The sequence below is a fragment of the Pongo pygmaeus genome, chromosome 7 (assembly GCF_028885625.2).
Source record: "Pongo pygmaeus isolate AG05252 chromosome 7, NHGRI_mPonPyg2-v2.0_pri, whole genome shotgun sequence".
Classification (NCBI taxonomy): Eukaryota; Metazoa; Chordata; class Mammalia; order Primates; family Hominidae; genus Pongo; species Pongo pygmaeus.
This window is the reverse complement of record NC_072380.2, coordinates 155,627,534-155,640,085: the sequence shown is the minus strand read 5'-3', so window position 1 is coordinate 155,640,085 and position 12,552 is coordinate 155,627,534. Positions and strand designations below refer to the sequence as shown.

At 56.8% G+C, this 12,552-nt stretch overlaps 1 protein-coding gene across 1 annotated transcript; it reads right to left on the bottom strand.

Annotated features, from left to right (window-relative positions):
* Window positions 1–207: 207 nt before the first annotated feature.
* Window positions 208–2,765, bottom strand: PSCA (prostate stem cell antigen). The gene is made up of 4 exons (XM_054498758.2): window positions 2,737–2,765; window positions 2,224–2,280; window positions 1,353–1,460; window positions 208–825 (listed from the first exon to the last, which is right to left on the bottom strand). Exons 2-4 carry the CDS (start codon window positions 2,273–2,275, stop codon window positions 614–616), a joined length of 372 nt encoding a protein of 123 aa, XP_054354733.1. The 5' UTR covers window positions 2,276–2,280; window positions 2,737–2,765; the 3' UTR covers window positions 208–613.
* Between the last annotated feature and the right edge of the window lie 9,787 nt (window positions 2,766–12,552).

Here is a 12,552-nt window from a genome sequence, read left to right as displayed (position 1 = left end):
TGGGCCCTCCTAAGTGCCTGTCCCCTGCTGGGTGCGGGGGACACCACAGACCAGACCTGGCTCAAGTCATAGATGGGACGGGCAGGGAAGGCTTCCTGGGGGACGAGGTGCCTGAGCACAGGGTTAAGGGTGGAGAATGCTGGGCCATGGAGACAGCAGCAGAGAGGGTTGGAGGGACCGTCTGCAGGCGGATCTGTGTCACTAGAGCCGATCTGCCGGGTGGGATTCCTGGATCTGCCGGGTGGGATCTCCCGGGTGGGATTCCTGGATCTGCCAGGTGGGATCTCCCGGGTGGGAGTCCTGGATCTGCCGGGTGGGATCTCCCGGGTGGGAGTCCTGGATCTGCCGGGTGGGATCTCCCGGGTGGGAGTCCTGGATCTGCGGGGTGGGATCTCCCGGGTGGGAGTCCTGGATCTGCCGGGTGGGATCTCCCGGGTGGGAGGGCCATGGGAGGGTCAGGGCGGGGACAGGGGCACAGAGGTACATGGTCACACCTGTGTTAGGATGTGCCTCAGGAACCAGGACAGGCTCCCACTGGGCCAGGTGTGTGAGGAGTGGCACAGGGGCCTGGGGCACCACACCCAGTGTGGGCTGCAGCGGGGCCCCCCAGAGCCTACAGCTGGCCCGGGCCCCAGAGCAGCAGGCCAAGTGCAGGGAGCAGTGCAAGGATGGCGGCAGCCGGCTGCAGGGCACGGGCCCCGCTGGCGTTGCACAAGTCGGTGTCACAGCACGTGATGTTCTTCTTGCCCACGTAGTAGTCCTGTGAGTCATCCACGCAGTTCAAGCTGCAGCCTTTGCTGATGACGGTCAGGAGGCCAACTGCGCCTGGGGAGCAGCGGGATCCGGGGATGGGGCTGCCCTATGTGCTCACCCACCTGACCTGCCCCAGGCCTCCTCCTGTCCCCACCCTGCCTAAAGCTCTAGAGTTCCCCTGCACTGGCCTCAGGATTGCAAGCAGTGCAAGGGCCTGGTCCTGGCCCTGGTCTCAGCCCTATCCAGATGTCCAAGGCAGGTGGACCACCCGCTGAGCGTCAGAAATGGGGTGAGTGAGTGAGCGAGCTCAGGGATGGGGAGGGACAGACGGGTGGAGGAGTGGAAGATGGAGGATGGGGAGGGACAGACGGGTGGAGGAGTGGAAGATGGAGGATGGGGAGGGACAGACGGGTGGAGGAGTGGCAGATGGAGGAGGATGGCTGGAGGGACAGATGCTGGGTGATTGTTGGGGGGGCAGGTGCGGGACAGGTGGGGGACAGGTGGAAGGAAAACAGCACATAGGTGCGGGCAGATGGCCAGAAAGATGAATAGTTCAGTGGCAGAGACCTAGGCCTGGCGGCTTTCGTCCCCCCACTCACGGATGCGCTCGGTCCAGCACTGCTCCTCCGGCTGGGTGCAGTTCTCTACCTGCAGGCAGTCCTCGTTGCTCACCTGGGCCTTGCAGGAGTAGCACAGCAGGGCAGTGCCTGTGGGGTGGAGTGGGAGGGGCCTCAGAGGCTGCCCCATAGCACTCCCCAAGAATGGGGGCTCCCGGGCAGGTGGGCCTCCATGGCGGTGGCCTGAGGAAGTCCTCGGCCCCTTCTTGTCACCCTCAATGTCTCCTCCCCATCTTCATGGCCCCCTCCTCAGTGCCTCTGAAATGTTGCCCTGTTTAGTCCCTCGGTGGCTGCTTTTGTGACCGTGTGTTTCAGAAGAGGAAGCTGCGGCTGTGGGAGTGACTGACCCCGGGACCCTGGGTCGGGAGGGTCCCATCTCAAGCAGAGCAGCTCCCTGGGACCCTCGGAAGCTGCAGTGCTGGGACTGGGCCGGATGTAGACCCCTGGGTCCTCGCAGGACACCCCCAGCACCTCCCCCTTGTGCCCCCAAAAGCACTTCTTAGCCTGAGGCTTCCTGCCCTGTGCCTCCCGGCTCCTCATCAGCATCTCTGTCCATTGGTCCGTCAGTCTGTCTATCTGCCCCCTAGGAGCCAGGCCCTGCCCCATGGTGGTGAAGGAGAGTGACTCCATGCTGCCCCTGCAAGCCCCGGTCACAGGTGACAGCAGGGAAGAGGTCACTGCCTGGTTGTGCCAAGAGCTGCCCTGGAGGAGCGGAGGCTAGGGCGAGAGCCTCACTCCCTTCCTCTCCCTTCTTCCTTCCTCCCTCTCCTCTCCGTGTGCCCTGCAGGTATCCCTCTGGCTTCCCCAGCTCACCCCTGCTCCCTTCCCTGCTGGGGGCCAGCCAAGGCCTCACCTGGCTGCAGGGCCAAGCCTGCCATCAACAGGGCAAGCAGCACAGCCTTCATGGTCACTGGTGGGCAGTGGTGGAGAGGGCCTCGGGTGACTTTATATGGCCTCAACTGGGGAGAGGCTGGACTGCCCACAGTCAACACCAGCGGGTTTCCTGGAGCCAGTGAGGGCCCCGGGGCTGGGCAGGTCCGAGTCTCCTCCCTGAGCGATCTGCACCTCCCTCTCCCTTTGTCCTTCTTTCCACCTCTGGAGGACAGAGCTGCCCAGGGCCATATCTCAGCCACCCCAGGCTGAGGGCTAAAACGTCCTCAAGGCCCAGATTATGCCTCTCCCACCTCCCCCACCTCACAGTGCAAGGCCAGACAAGGGAGACCCTTTCTCCAGACTCCTCCAGGCCTCGGCCTCCCAGCCAAGGATGAGGGCACCTCCCTGGGCCCTGTGCTCTTATAGAAGCTGTGCCACCCTCCTGGGGCCCACGGCCCACGGGGTGATGAGCCTTGCTCACAGCGTCACTGACAGATCAGTAGCAGGTGCTGCAAAGGAGAGGGGCAGGGGCTGTTCCGGTGTAAACCAAAAGTAACATTCTAAGGCCCCCCAGCCATCTGAGTGGAAACCTCCTCTTGGCAAGGGCTTTCCGAAGTTAACCTGAAAAACTGGTTCAGGCCATGACAGCAAAGGGTTGGATAACCTCATTATCCCTCCTCCCTTCAGAACTCTGGAACAGCCAGCGTTAACATCAACACAGGCCTTCAGTCTGATGAGAAACTTTTACTATCCTCTCTGAAGCCTGCTACCTGGAGGCTTCATCTGATGATAAAGCCCTGGTCTCCGCAACCCCGTATAACCCAGACATTCCTTTCTATTGATAACTCTTGCAACCGATTGCCAACCAGAAGATGTTTAAATTCACCTATAACCTGGAAGCCCCCAGTTCCAGTTGCCCACCTTTCTGGACTAAACCAATGTATGTCTTCAATATATTTGATTGATGGCTCATGTCTCCCTAAAATGGATAACATGAAGCTGTGCATCGACCACCTTGGGTACATGTTCTCAGGGTCTCCTGGGGGCTGTGTCACAGGCCATGGTCCCTCATATTTGGCTCAGAATAAATGTCTTCAAATATTTTACAGAGTTGGGCTCTTTGTTGACACAGGGGACAGCCTCCCTGGGGAGGAGACCCTGTTGGACAGGCCTTCATTTATGGGGCATTCAGTGTGGGCTGAGCCCTGGGCTAGGTGCTTTACCCTCAGGACCTTGAGTGACCCCTCAGCTTGGAACTTTAGCTGCAAATGAGTCAGGGAAGTGCAGCTTTTAGCAGCCTCTGCAGTAGCAGGAGGCAGGGGCTAGGCCCAGGGCTGCATGGCCTCTGTCTGCCCCAGATCCCCTCTCCCTCCTGCTCCATGTCCTGGGAGGCTGGTCCAGCTCCCACAGGCAGGAGATGAGAGAGTGGAAGAGACAAGGTCAGGCCAGCTCTCCTGCCAGTCAGCTGGGAGGTGGTGGCAGTGGCTATGGCCCTCTAGAGCAGGCCCAAGCTCTCATGCCAGCCGGATGAGTGTTGGTGGCAGTAGCTATGGTCCTCTAGAGCAGGCCCAGGCTCTCCTGCCAGCCGGCTGGGTGGTGGTGGCAGTGGCTATGGCCCTCAAGAGCAGGCCTAGCCAGCTGGGTGGTGGTGGCAGTGGCTATGGCCCTCCAGAGCAGGCCCAGGCTCTCATGCCAGCCAGCTGGGCGGTGGTGGCAGTAGCTATGGTCCTTTAGAACAGGCCCAGGCTCTCCTGCCAGCCAGCTGCATGGTGGTAGCAGTGGCTAGGACCCTCTAGAGCAGGCCCAGGCTCTCCTACCAGCCGGCTGGGTGGTGGTGGCAGTGGCTGTGGCCCTCTAGAGAAGGCCCAGGTCCCGTCAGCCAGGCTTCTCCCATCCCCCGGGCTCTGGCCAGCATCTGGTCACTGTGCTCTCCCCGTCATCCCTGCAAGCCCGAGGGGCTGGTGGTTTCCTGCTGCTGCTGGCTTTGAGGGGGACTCGTGGCCCCTGCTGTCTCCTTCAACCTGACCCCTGCCTTTGTACATGGGCCCTGAGTTAGATAACTCTGCCTGGCAACCCTCTTGGGTATGCTGTTGTTCCTACCGGATGCTGGTAGGTCCACTGTGGGCTGTGGCCCTGCCTGCTGCCGAGTGTGTGTCTGGAGGGAGACTGGCCCCTTCTCCCCTGACGCTCTCTCATCCCCGTTGATGGTTGTCCGGCCTTCACTGTTACCTCCTCTCCTCGATTTTGCCCCTGAAAAGGGCTCTGGCACATTTTAGGGGGTGGTGAGGATGTTGCAGGAAGGAAAAGTCTTGGGGAATCGGCCCCTCTCCCAGCAGGCCTGCACCATCCAGGAAGGCCTGCACCATCCAGGAAGGCTGGTAGATGTTTCTGGGGTGTTCGGGGGACATCAGCTTCCCACTGTCTCACCTTGAGTCTGGGATCAAGGTGACACTACTGATGGGGGCAGGGACGATGTGAGACCCAACCTCCCTGGGACTCAGTGGCACCAGGAATCTGCCTTTGGGCTTCCCCAGGGCTCCAGGTCAGCCCCTGTCCTTCTGGGGTCTCTCCTGCCTGGCTCCCTGGAACCCATTGGGTTGGGCTCTTTTCCATGGAAATTGTCTCTTCTCTGGCAAGTGAGGAGCCTGAGCCCAAGAGGGACAGGAACTCACTGGAGGCCATGCAGGGTGACTGCAGCCTCCCCCAGACTCCTTCCTTGCCCACTCTGCTCACCCAGAACTTTCCCTCTGGACACGCCCTCCAGCCCATGTCCTGTAAGCTCCGGACAAGGGGCCTCATACAGTCATGAACTGCTTCCGTGTGTGGCTGACAGCCCCTGTCCCATCCTCCCTCTGCCCCCAGCCGAAGTTTACCGGGGCTCTGGCCACTCCTGCACAAGAACACGGTAATGAACTGCTTCCGTGTGTCGCTGACTGCCCCTGTCCCATCCTCCCTCCGCCCCCAGCCCCAGCTCGCCGGGGCTCTGGCCACTCCTGCACAAGAAGTTTTCTTATCTGTCTCTGTATTCAAGGTGCCAGCCTGGAACTTTCCGTCCTCAAATATTTATAGGTGTGTAAGTGTTTGTTGATCTGATTTGATACACAGTGATTGCTGTAAGGCAGTGGTTCTCACGTGGGTGACTCTGCACCCGCGGGGAATGTTTGGTGATATCTGGAGGCATCTCTGCTTGTTCCAGCTCAGGGGTGCTGCTGGCCTCTAGTGGGTGCAGGCCGAGGGGGCAACACACAGGATCCCCACCACAGAATCCGCAGCCCCAACATCCGCCGCACTGAGGGTGTGGCTGGTCTGAGGATGGCCCCATGGTCACGGCTCCTATACGGAAGACCATGGCTGTGACATTCCTAGAGCCCCACCCCTGACCACGGGTTGGGTCATGACCTCACCCCAAAACTGAGCCGTCACTGTGGTCAGTCTGAACTCTAATCCTGGTTACCTAACGAGCCCTGGTTACGGCCCTACCCTGAGTCTAAGACTAGTCACACCCTGAGCCCTGGCCCTGGTCACTGAATGAACCCTGACTGTGGTCACCCTCTGATTTTTGACCCTGGTCACAGGCTAATCCCTGTCCCCTGTCATTCACACTTTGGCCATACACTGAATGCAGCCCCTGAGCCTAAACTGAGCCTGGATCTTCCGGCAGTTCTCCTTTCTGGGAAGTTCTGCCACAAGGGGCATGGCTTCCTGCAGATCCTTTTGCGGTGGACAGGGGCTGAGAGGCAGATGTGAGTGGTAATAAAACTCCGGTCTCCCGGTCAGCTGGCTCTGCGTGAACTAAACTCTCTATTGCAATTCCCCTGTCTTGATAAATCGGCTCTATCTTGCCAGGGGTCAAAATGAACCCCCTGGGTGATCACATACTAGTGTATTTTCTTCCTCCTCTTCCTCTCTTTCTGATCCCTCCCCAGTGCCAGAATGGACTTGGTCTTTGAGAAGAGGCCCAAGGTTCCCTGAGTAATGGTAGGAGCACCTGGGGGAGCCCCATGCATCTTGGGGATCAGGCCCCAGTTCCATGCCAATCCCCACTCCCCACCAGCACCACCCAAGTCCTGGGAGACCACGTGATCCCATGTCCCTGAGATGGTAAGCAGTCACACCAGGGAAGGAGCCAGCCTTCCTGGGAGGACTTTGCTGTCCCAGGAGACCCTGCCTTGGGAACCCCCATGCAGTGGCCCTGGGTTCTAGTCTCGCCATGTGCCTGGTATGCCCTGTGACTAAGCGTCCTCCGCTGTGAAACACATCTGACTCTAGCATGCTCAAATTCCTGCCCCACAGAATCATGTGCAATAAAAACGGTTAGTGTGGCTTCAGTGTGACTCACCATTGGCCTCCTTCCTCTGCTCTGCCAGTTGCCTCCAGGGACTCCAGATTTTCCTGTTTGCTCTTGGCCTTCCGCCCATCCACCCCACTGCCATGGGCCCAAAGCAGTCGGGTTCCCTGGAGATCCTGTCTTCCACCTAGTGCAGGGGATGAGGCCGGGGCCAGGACAGCCGGACCAGGCCCTGGGGCTTCTGGGTGCCGACTCACCTTGCAGGGAGTCCCACCACCACCTTCTGGGGCCCCACACAGTCCCAGGCTGGAACACACATCCCTGTGTGTAAATTTATTTATTTCATGCAGCATTAATTAAAAAAATAAAGATAGCATGTCACTTGCAAAGCCACGCTGGTGTCAGTTTGCAGCATCTTTTCTTTGGAAAAAACGCCCTTGCAGATCAGGAGGAAAACCCACTGGTGCACATGGGGTGGCTGGGGGCACTCGGCGCCAAGCCCCCATTTGGGTTCTGGAAATTAAGGCCATAACTTCCAAGCTGTGTGTGTGTGATATGTGACTGTGAGAGTTTGTATGTGCAAACTATGTGGGCATGGGAGTGTGCCCTGTGCAAGAGAGGATGCTTGTCCGTGTGTGTGGATCAAATGTGCGAGTGTGTGGTGTGTGTAAATGCGAGTGTGGGTGTGTGCACGGGTTGTGTGTTGTGTGAGCAAAAGCATGTGTGTAAATGTGGGTGTGTGTTGGGGCCACCAAGTCCTGAGGGCTGCGCAGCTTGGAGCCCCTCAGAGGCGTTTTCCCCCAAGCCTGCCCAGGTGGGGCCCACAGGCCCTCCCCATCTCTAACTCCCCCAGGGCCCTGTGTTCCCAGAGGAGGTGCCTTTTCCTGGCTCTCACAAAGGTGCCATCAGGGCCCTGCCCCAAACCAGCTCCCCTCCTGCCTGGGCACTAAGGTGGAGATGGGCACTGCCCCAGCCCCTGCCCAACCAGCCAGGCCCCTCGGCCTCCAATGACCCTCAGAACCGCCCTCACCGCTCTGCACCCTCTGCTCGTGCCACTCCCCCTTCCTGGAGTGAACTCAGATTGGGGAGGAGACCCAAGGCACACCCTTCCCTTCCAGCTGGGCACAGGCTCACCAGCACCCCCAGCCACCCCTGCTGTGAGAGGCCTGTCATCCAGAGACCTCCAGAGGGAGGGCTGGCTGGGACTGCCCCCACCTGAGGCCTCTGGCACCTGAGCAAAGGACACTGCCGGGTACAGGCCCACCTCCAGGCAGAGGGAATAGCAGGCACGGGGGACGGCCCATGGGCTTGGGAGAGGACAGTGAGGGGTTAGCTCCGGCATGGCCTTGTGGCCCAGCGAGGACCTGGGCTGTATTCAGAGTGCACAGGCTTATGTGGGCAGGGGGAGTGACTGTCAAAGGCCACTCTGACTGTGGGTGGAGATGGGGAAGCCAGTGCAGAAGGAGGCTGGTGCAGTGACCCAGGCATGGTCTGGGGGCTCCGCTCAGTGGGGAAGGAGGCTGGTGCAGTGGCCCAGGCATGGTCTGGGGGCTCCGCTCAGTGGGGAAGGAGGCTGGTGCAGTGGCCCAGGCATGGTCTGGGGGCTCCGCTCAGTGGGGAAGGAGGCTGGTGCAGTGGCCCAGGCATGGTCTGGGGACTCTGCTCTGTGAACTTGGCTGAGGGAAGGGAATCCTCAGTGCCAGTCCCCAGGAGACACTGGAAACTGCCTTTGTAAAAGTTATAACAGTGAGAAAATGGTGACGATGAAGGAGATCTGATCTAACCGACCCCCAGTTAATCTCCAAACTGCCCTTAGTCATTTCTGGGCATAACAGCCCTTTCCCAAAACTCAGCCGTCTTTGTAAAGCTAATGAAAGGCCACCACTGCATGAGGAAGATGAGGGGATCTGAGCTCTGCTGAGGTTAGACTGAAACGATTCCCAGCCGTTATTCATGAGGAAGATGAGGGGATCTGAGCTCTGCTGAGGTTAGACTGAAACGATTCCCAGCCGTTATTCATGAGGAAGATGAGGGGATCTGAGCTCTGCTGAGGTTAGACTGAAACGATTCCCAGCCGTTATTCATGAGGAAGATGAGGGGATCTGAGCTCTGCTGAGGTTAGACTGAAATGATTCCCAGCCGTTATTCATGAGGAAGATGAGGGGATCTGAGCTCTGCTGAGGTTAGACCAAAATGATTCCTAGCCGTTATTCCAGGGACCACAAGATTTCCAACTCCCCCATTTACTCCTGCAAGTAGCATCACTATTGTGATCCTAAGATTGGCCTTGTGAGATGTCGTTTCAGGTTTTTGCACGTCTAATGACTGACGGATGGTCCAGCGAAGCCCACCAACCCCGCAGCCGGTCCTGTGGCCCTCTGGATGCAAACTCAGTGCACAGGAGGACCATTTTCCACATCCCCAGCCAACCAGCAGCACCCATTCCCTGGCCCACCAGACTCTCCTTGAAAAACCCTAGCATCTGAATTTTCTGAGAGGCTGATTTGAGTGATAATAAAACTCTGGTCTCCCGTTCAGCTGGCTCTGCATGAATTAAACTCTTTCTCTATTGCAATTCCCCCGTCTTGATAAATCGGCTCTATCTTGCCAGGGGTCAAAATGAACCCACTGAGTGATCACACACTAGTGTATTTTCTTCCTTCTCTTCCTCTCTTTCTGACCCCTCCCAGTGTCAGAATGGACTTGGTCCTTGAGAAGAGGCCAAGGTTCCCTGAGTAATGGTAGGAGCACCTGGAGGAGCCCCATGCATCTTGGGATCAGGCCCCAGTTTCATGCCAATCCCCACTGCCCACCAGCACCGTCCAAGTCCTGGGAGACCACGTGATCCCATGTCCCTGAGGTGGCACTGATATAGGAGTTAAAAATAAATTACTTAGGCAGATAGTGAGGGTAAGGAAGTCCTCAGTAAGATTTTCCTTTTAATGAAAAGCACCCCCCAAATCATTTTCTTTTCTAACAAAGAGCAGCCTGTAAAATCGAGCTGCAAACATAAGAAAAGCAAGCTGGAAGCTTGCATGGGTGAATGCCAGCAGTTGTGCCAATAGGAAAAAGCTACCTGAGACTAGGCATGATCAATATGGCAGCTCCATCTTCCCTTCTCTTTGCCAGCCACGCGTACAATAGGGAGCAGAGAAGATGGTGCTGGCCAAGTAGAAGCCCATTTGCATAATAAGATTAGGGTGGGGCGACCAGCCTTCCCCACGCCATATGTAAACATCACCCTTGGTCATACCAATCTGTGAGCCCTTTGTAAATCAGACACCGCCTCCTCAAGCCTGCCTATAAAATCTGCTGGGGTCTGCTGCAGGCTGGCTTTTCTCTTTTGGATGCCTCTTTCAAAAGAGAGGGCTGCTCTCTTCTCTCCTTTCTTCTGTCTATTAAACTTTCTGCTCCTTAACCCATCCACATGAGTCCATGTCCTTAATCTTCTTGGTGTGAGACAATGAACCCCAGGTATTTACCCCAGACAATGATGCTGCTTCAGCAGCAGAGTCACACCAGGAATGGAGCCAGCCTTCCTGGGGAGGGAGGACTTTGCTGTCCCCGGAGACCCTGCCATGGGAGCCCCAGTCCAGTGACCTTGGGTTCTAGTCCTGCCATGTGCCTATCTCAGCCTCCTCCTCTGTGAAACACATCTGACTCTAGCATGGCCAAATTCCTGCCCCATAGAATCATGTGCAATAAAAACAGTTGGTTTCAAGCTACTAAGTTTTGGGTGGTTTTTGATGCAGCAGTTGATAGCTGTATGGGGGTAAGGGCAGAAACGGAGACTGGGGAGGAGGCAAGACCACAGAGGTGTGGATGGGGGAGGGCAGTTGGAGGGAGTGAGAAGAGGCCAAACACTGGCTGGATTTTGAGGGTAGAGGATCTGGATACGAGGGATGGAGACTGTCGAGGCTGAGCCTGAGTGAATAGCAAGGTGAGTTGCCATTCATGAAAGGTGGGGGCAATGCAGATGGAGCAAGGCTGGGCTGGAGGATCAAAGCTAAGCAGAGACATTGGCTAGCACATAGGAGTCTGGATTTCTGGGGAGGGGCCCTGGCAGGAAACATGAATTTGGTCGTTGCCAGTGTTGGATGGTATTTAACGGCATGACACTGGAGGAGATCACCCAGAGAGTGGGGATTGGTTGAACAAAAAGAGCCAAAGAATGGCCTGGTCAGTAAGGAACCAGCAAGGGAGGGTGAGGAAGAGAAGAACCAGAGGGTGGGAGGGTCCTGGGAGCCCAGGTAACAACGGAACTAAGGATGAGTGAGCTGGCACATGGGCTCGTGCCTGGAATCCCAGCATTTTGGGATCGCTTGAGTCCACGAGCTCGAGACCAGCCTAGGCAACACAGCTAGACCTCGTTTCCACAAAAAATTAAAAAGATAGGTGAGACAGTGCATGCTTGTAGTCCCAGCTACTCTGGGGGCTGAGGCAGGAGGATCCTTTGAGCCCAGGAGGTTGAAGCTGCAGTGAGGAGAATGCACTACTGCACTCCAGCCTGGGCAACAGAGTGAGACCCTGCCTCAAAAAAGGAAAAAGGAGGAGTGAGCTACCCAAATCTGTATTTGTATCTTATTGCTGTCCTAACAAATTACCATAAATGTGGTGATCCGAAACAATACAAATTTGTATCTTACAGCTCTGGGGGGCAGAAGTCTAATGGAACAATGAGTGCCATGGGCTAAGATCAAGGGGTCAGCAGGCTGCATTCCTTCTGTTGGCTCCAGGAGAGGCCCTGTTTCCTTGTCTCTCCCAGCCTTTAGAAGCCGCTCATAGTCCTTGGCTTGTAGCCCCTTCCTCCAACTTCAAAGCACATCACTTCAACCCCTGCGTCTGTTGTCACATTTCCTTTTCTCTCTGCTTTCATCCCATTGTCCTCTCACTTGGCTTCCTAACTCCCACAAGAACCCCTGAGATGGCACCTGCCCTCCTATCTGAACCCGTGGGCTCTGCATGCAGATGGAACCAACCGAGGATACAAACAATTCGGAAAAAAACCTGTGTCTGTGCTGAACATGTACAAACTTTTCTCTTGTCACTATTTCCTAAACAATACTGTATAACAACTATCTACATAGCGCTTACATTGTATTAGGTATTATAAGTAATCTAGAGGTGACTTAAAGTATACGGGAAGATGTGTGTAGGTTATATGCAAATACGAAGCCATTTTATGTAAGGGATTTGAGCATCAAGGATTTTAGCATCCTTGAGAGGTGCTGGAACCAATCCTCTATGGATACCCAGGGATGACTGTACATTAGGCTCACCCTGATAAACATAAGAATCTCCCCACCTAAAGAATCTTAGCTTCATTGCATTTGCAGTCCCTTTTGCCATGCAAGTAATGTATTCACAAGACCTGGAGGTTAGGATGTGGACATCCTTGGAGGGCCATTATTCTGCCCACCACAGTCCACCCTCCAGTTTCCAAAGATTTGCATAGGTCCCATGGGCAAAATCCACGCACCCATCTCAAGGCCCTCCGCAGCCTCAACTCATTACAGCACCAACTCAGGTCCATACTCACTTAAGTCGCACCCAGTTCAAAAGTTTAAAATCTCATCGTCGGAATCATCTAAATTGGGTGTGGATTGGACCCCAGCTAAGTAAGGGGGTCAAGCAGGCGGGCTGAGCACTGGTCCTGCTGACTGGAAGGCAGCACTGCACCACCCCCGCTCCCCGCATCAGAAACTGCACCGGGAAGGCTGTCCTGGGCTGGGCGGCACGAAACCCTGGGCGCCTGCGGCTGCCCCAGAACTGCAGGAGCCCCAACGCCTTCAGCGCAGGGTTCACTGTCATGAAAGGAATGTGACGCCCTGCGCCCATTCCACAGATGGAGAGCAGCGAGGAGCCCAGGACCCAGGCCGCACGCCCCACCTTCGCCCCGTTTCCCCTCTCCCCTCCCTGCTCGCGCCTTCTCCCCTCCCACGCCTGCCCCCACCCTGGGACCCCCTCACTCCTCTCCTCCCCCCTCCCCTCTCCCCTTTCCTCCAGGCCTCCTCCCCTCCC